This window comes from Panicum virgatum, chromosome 5K (genome assembly GCF_016808335.1).
Source record: "Panicum virgatum strain AP13 chromosome 5K, P.virgatum_v5, whole genome shotgun sequence".
NCBI classification, from domain to species: domain Eukaryota; kingdom Viridiplantae; phylum Streptophyta; class Magnoliopsida; order Poales; family Poaceae; genus Panicum; species Panicum virgatum.
In genome coordinates, this window is record NC_053140.1 from 47,423,211 (window position 1) to 47,428,265 (window position 5,055).

At 45.0% G+C, this 5,055-nt stretch overlaps 1 protein-coding gene across 1 annotated transcript; it reads left to right on the forward strand.

Moving 5' to 3' along the window:
- Window positions 1-1,032: 1,032 nt before the first annotated feature.
- On the forward strand, window positions 1,033-4,572 carry LOC120707938 (indole-3-pyruvate monooxygenase YUCCA2-like). The gene is made up of 4 exons (XM_039992999.1): window positions 1,033-2,251; window positions 3,272-3,520; window positions 3,641-3,763; window positions 4,037-4,572. The coding sequence occupies exons 1-4, from the start codon at window positions 1,484-1,486 to the stop codon at window positions 4,232-4,234; spliced, it is 1,338 nt and encodes a 445-aa protein (XP_039848933.1). The 5' UTR covers window positions 1,033-1,483; the 3' UTR covers window positions 4,235-4,572.
- Window positions 4,573-5,055: the final 483 nt, after the last annotated feature.

Genomic DNA, 5,055 nt, shown 5'->3' on the forward strand with positions numbered 1-5,055 from the left:
GATAGTGAGAACAATCTACTTCTCCTGAATTTGAAACTTGATCCAAATATTCAACCCTGCATCATTGCATTTAGATTCTTTCTTTTCTGGGCAAATTTCGGTTAGTTTGAGTAGAACATGGTATCCTAGTTGAGTGCAGGGCCAATTCTGTATATTCTTGTTTGTCTGGAGTTGACATTTCGAATTGTTGGGCCCTACCAAGGAGAGATGTGGCAACAGCACTATTTTGAGGGGTCTTCTGAATGCAAAAAATGAAATTAGGTACAACACTTGGTCAGGTGATTTGTAGGGGTCATTTGTCAGGTGCAGTGCCACGATAGTATGTTCAAGATGAATTGCTGACGGCTGGCAATTGTTGGAAACAAGATGGTCAATCATTGCGTATTTTCAAAAAAAAAACAATCATTGCAGAAGTTCAACAATGCTGAAATTTCTGATTTATGTAGGCCCTGCCATTTAGTGTCTCAATTCAAAGAATCATATTTAAAATTATTCTTTGCTAGAGATTGTTATGTTACTGGACACTGATGTAGCTACAATTGCGGATGCTGACCAATGCTTAGGTTTTTATTAGGACAACCAATGCTTATGGTTTGTGGATGCTTCTAAGATATCATTTGCAGGCGAACAGCTTTGTGGATCCTGTTAGCTTAGCTTCAGGAATAGGACTCACATTTCAGAACATAGTGACTTGCATAACTTTGGGTGCCTGAGAATCATTCATATTTAACTACATGAGATCATTACTGGGCATTAGATAGGGCAGAATAAATCATCACACGCGAAGTCATCAGTGGCAGTTGCTTTTGCTAATCTATTAACTTCTATCCTTTTTAGGAATCTTACTTTAGCAAATTTCACTTTTACAGTTTAATATTAACTATGTACTTAACTCCTCTTGCGATGAATTAAGCATCATCTCATGATGATCTATCTGCTTCTTGAGGGCTATACACCTCATGTACAGTTCTGTGATTAACCTATATCACTAGGGTCTGGTGTCCTATGCATGTTCTCCTTGCCACACGTCCGCTGGGTCGCTAAGTGATCCTCAATGACTCATCTTTCTATATTATTCTTTTCATGGGCGTACTTGATCTAAATCAAAATATGAGACTGCTTAGGGGGGGGGGTATATAGGGCACATAGCTAGCTTAGCTATGGCATGCATTCAAAGCTGTGCCTAGAACTCTTGAGGACAGCCACCTTCCGAGCCTCCTCTCTGTTTCTACTAGATTGCTCCAGGCCCCAACCTATTCAAAACAACCTGGAGTCTTATAAATGTTCACATCGGTCTTCAGTCTTCCTAAGATACACACAACATATCGCTTAGCTTCCATCCTTCTCTCTTGTCCATGCCACCATACACAGCAAAGTTGGCTAGTTATTCGTATCGCCATGAAGTTTGAAGCCAACACAGCCATTTCTTGCTAGCTAGATCGAAAAAAAACTCCATTGAAGCGTACCTTCTACCTACGTCTGAATGGACCCGTGGAGCGAAAGTGAGAGCAAGAGAGCCCATGATCCTATCTTCCAATGTTTCAGCCAAAACCAAAATCACCGCCAACCTGTTGAGAACTGCTGCAAGGAAAGGAGCGTGGATTCTGTTGTTGCTCGCTCGGAGCGAAGCACATGTTTCTGGATTTCAGGGCCAATTATCGTGGGTGCGGGACCATCAGGCCTCGCTGTTGCTGCATGTCTCAGGGAGAAGGGGATTGGTAGCCTTATTCTTGAGCGCTCCAACTGCATAGCTTCCCTCTGGCAGCTGAAGACCTACGATCGTCTCAGCCTTCATCTTCCCCGGAAATTCTGTGAGCTTCCTCTCATGCCTTTCCCTGCCGATTACCCTATCTATCCCTCGAAGCAGCAGTTTGTAGCCTACTTGGAGAGCTATGCTGCACGTTTCGGCATAAGTCCTACGTACAATCGCACGGTGGTGCATGCAGAGTATGATGAGCAGCTTCTGCTATGGCGTGTGAGCACTCGAACTTCTGGCACAATGGGAGAGGAGGTTCAGTATGCATCCCGGTGGCTTATTGTTGCGACTGGTGAGAACGCTGAAGTTGTGCAGCCAGATATTGATGGCCTGCAAGAGTTTCCAGGAACAGTTGTGCACACCAGTGCATATAAAAGTGGTAGTGCATTCACAGGGAAGCGTGTTCTTGTCGTCGGTTGTGGAAATTCAGGCATGGAGGTGTGCTTAGACCTGTGCAATCACAATGCAGAGCCCCATATTGTAGTAAGAGATGCTGTACGTGACTTCTCTCTTCTTCTCAGTTTGTTTTCTTTGTTTGTGTTATTAAGCATTCTTACTTATACTGTAAACTATGTTTTGTGAATTATATCTGTTTCCTACTCTTAAGTCTATGAACTGTAATAATAGGAGTTGCCCCCTGCTTACTATTTTTGGCTGTTTAAGTGCTGGTTTAGCCTGTGGGAAGCTGTCAGTGACTTGAATGAACTTTTCTCTAGCTCATGAACTTAAGGAAGGCCTAATGTCCTAAAAATCATTAGCTTCCACCAAAAGCAGGATCTTTCATGACCAATTTTGTTCTTTCATTTGCAGAATGCTTAGGATTAAGTCATGCTAGTCCAGGGTAGTTGTCACTTAGGAAAGGGAGAGATTCTTGAGACGGAAGGCTCCTGTGGCTGCTGTTCATCCTTGAGTTAGTTCTTTCTTGGGATTCATTTCCATGCATGTGTACTTGCAGCTACTCTAACCATTTGTGTGCATTCTTCACGTCCATGCTCTTTTGGTTCTTTGACTCTGCTAATAGTTTTCTTGCCCCAAGTGTAGTGTAAAGAGCTTTCTTGTCAATACTTAAATGAAAAAACTATGATTTGCAAGCATTAGCCACGGGCCCCCTTCACCACCACGAGAGCATGGCATAAGTCTGTCACTTTAAAAGAACCATTAACAAAATGGCTTAAGAACCTTACTTTCACAGCTAGGTGCATTCCTTTCTCACAGCTCTTTCAGCTTTGAAAGAGGTTGGTGTAATTAAAATAGTTGCAAGCTGGGCTTACATACTATACTATGTTGGAGATAAGGGAATAAGTTTGGTCCAGGGTCCGTGTTCCGAAAAAAAAAGTTGGTGCCTGTTCCAAAAAAAAAGTTTGGTCCTGTGACATGTTGCTTCTTGTAGCATGCACAAAGTAACGTTTGGAGAAAAATAAGATTTATTGTGATTAATTGGATGATCCAATCATTAGTCCAGATGTTGCATTGCCTTTTGTGAACACTTGCTAAGATTGTGTTCATCATTGGCAGGTACACATCTTGCCCAGGGAGATGCTGGGTTGCTCCACCTTCGGTCTGTCAATGTGGCTGCTCAAGTGGCTCCCAGTCCACGTTGTGGACCGTATTCTACTGTGCATAGCACGGGCCATCCTTGGGGATACTGCTCGGCTCGGGCTAAAGCGGCCAGCCTCTGGTCCTCTTGAGCTCAAGTCACTCTCAGGGAAGACCCCGGTCCTTGACGTCGGCACATTTGCAAAGATTAAATCTGGTGATATCAAGGTCTGTTTTACGCCACCGAAGTACAATGCATGCGAGGTTGATTGTTCGGTGGAATCCATCGATCAATCTCTGTCTTGATTTAGCCCTGACATATTTTTCCCCATTGATTGAACTGTGCAGGTACGACCTGACATAAGACAGATATCAGGAAGAGATGTAGAATTTGCAGACGGTCAGTTGGAGAGTTTTGATGCCATTGTGCTTGCAACTGGCTACAAGAGCAATGTTCCCTTCTGGCTGAAGGTACCTAACTGTTTTCAGTGACACTTTCGCAGTTTATTGTGGAGAATGTTACATTGGAGTAGCACCTTTTTCCCCCACGTGAAAGTACAAGCTAAATCTGACCATGTAATGAAAATGCTGTGATTATACTCTTAAAATGACAGACACGATGCTGCCTTTATGAGTTTATCTGTAGCCATCACTTGTCATTTTGTCTAGTAGGAATTAAGTTGGTATGTTACTGTGCTTATGCATCCTGATGTCTAAATTGTGTTTTGCTTTCAAAATGGGCAGGACCGGGAGTTATTTTCTGAAAAAGATGGTTTGCCGAGAAAAGCATTTCCAAACGGGTGGAAGGGTGAGAATGGCCTGTACTCGGTTGGATTCACCCGCCGTGGACTGATGGGGACGTCGGTCGATGCCAGGAGGATCGCTTATGACATCGAGCAGCAATGGAAGGCCAAAGGGACGCGTCCTGATGTTTTCCTCTAGCCCTCGTCGCTGTTGTTTGCCATTGACGACAGGAGCCGTGTGAATATTTAGTGGTAGGTTTGGTGAGAGTGATACACGATATTTGCCGACTTTGGGGGTGCGCTTTGAGTTGCCAAAGGGTGTATGCAATCTGCTTCTCTGTTGCTTGCTTCTAGTGCTTGTATAGGGTATTGTACTGTCAATTTTTGTGTTGTTTGGTTTTGATGACTAACCATCCTATAGGCATCCTCGAGGGGGTAAAACACTGAACTGCCCGTGTTCTTCAACAATCGGGTTCATCAGTTAACTTGGCCTCGGCTGGTAATGAATGAAATCCTGCTTGGTTTTGTTTGTGCACGGTTTCGCAGAACTTGCCAGGCACATGATGCCCTGATTTGGTTGCGGTGGCCGCCGCCTACCTACTACGGAGTATGTTATACTACACCGCGATCGCTTTGCTCCATCAAGTTGCTTTCGGCACGGAGCTTTTGGTCTTTTGGAGGTCCCTCACTCACTCCGACTCCAGTACCATGCCCTACAGGGCTACAGGCTACATCTCTGCTAGGCCCGTTTAAAGGACAGGATCAGCTACCTACTGGGAATCCGTTTTGCTTTTGGTGGCCGTGCAAAAAAGTTTGGGTTGCTGGGGCAGCGAGCGGCAGGCGATCTTCGCGCTGCGTATCGCCGGCGAAATGACAGTTCGGCGTGCCTATCAGTGCCAGGGGGAACGGGCTCCGCCGCTGCGGCCTCCGGCCTCTGGCACAGAACAGAAAACAGGCGGACCTACAAAGAGTCACTTGGCCGGAGAGAGGACGACGAGGTTATTCCCGGCGGTGGAAAGG

Bases quoted from the DNA above. Each gene is read 5' to 3' on its own strand.
- LOC120707938 (XM_039992999.1), top strand. From the start codon at position 1,484: ATGGACCCGTGGAGCGAAAGTGAGAGCAAGAGAGCCCATGATCCTATC. The intron at 2,252-3,271 runs GTACGTGACTTC...CATCATTGGCAG, and splicing joins ATATTGTAGTAAGAGATGCT to GTACACATCTTGCCCAGGGA. The intron at 3,521-3,640 runs GTCTGTTTTACG...TGAACTGTGCAG, and splicing joins TTAAATCTGGTGATATCAAG to GTACGACCTGACATAAGACA.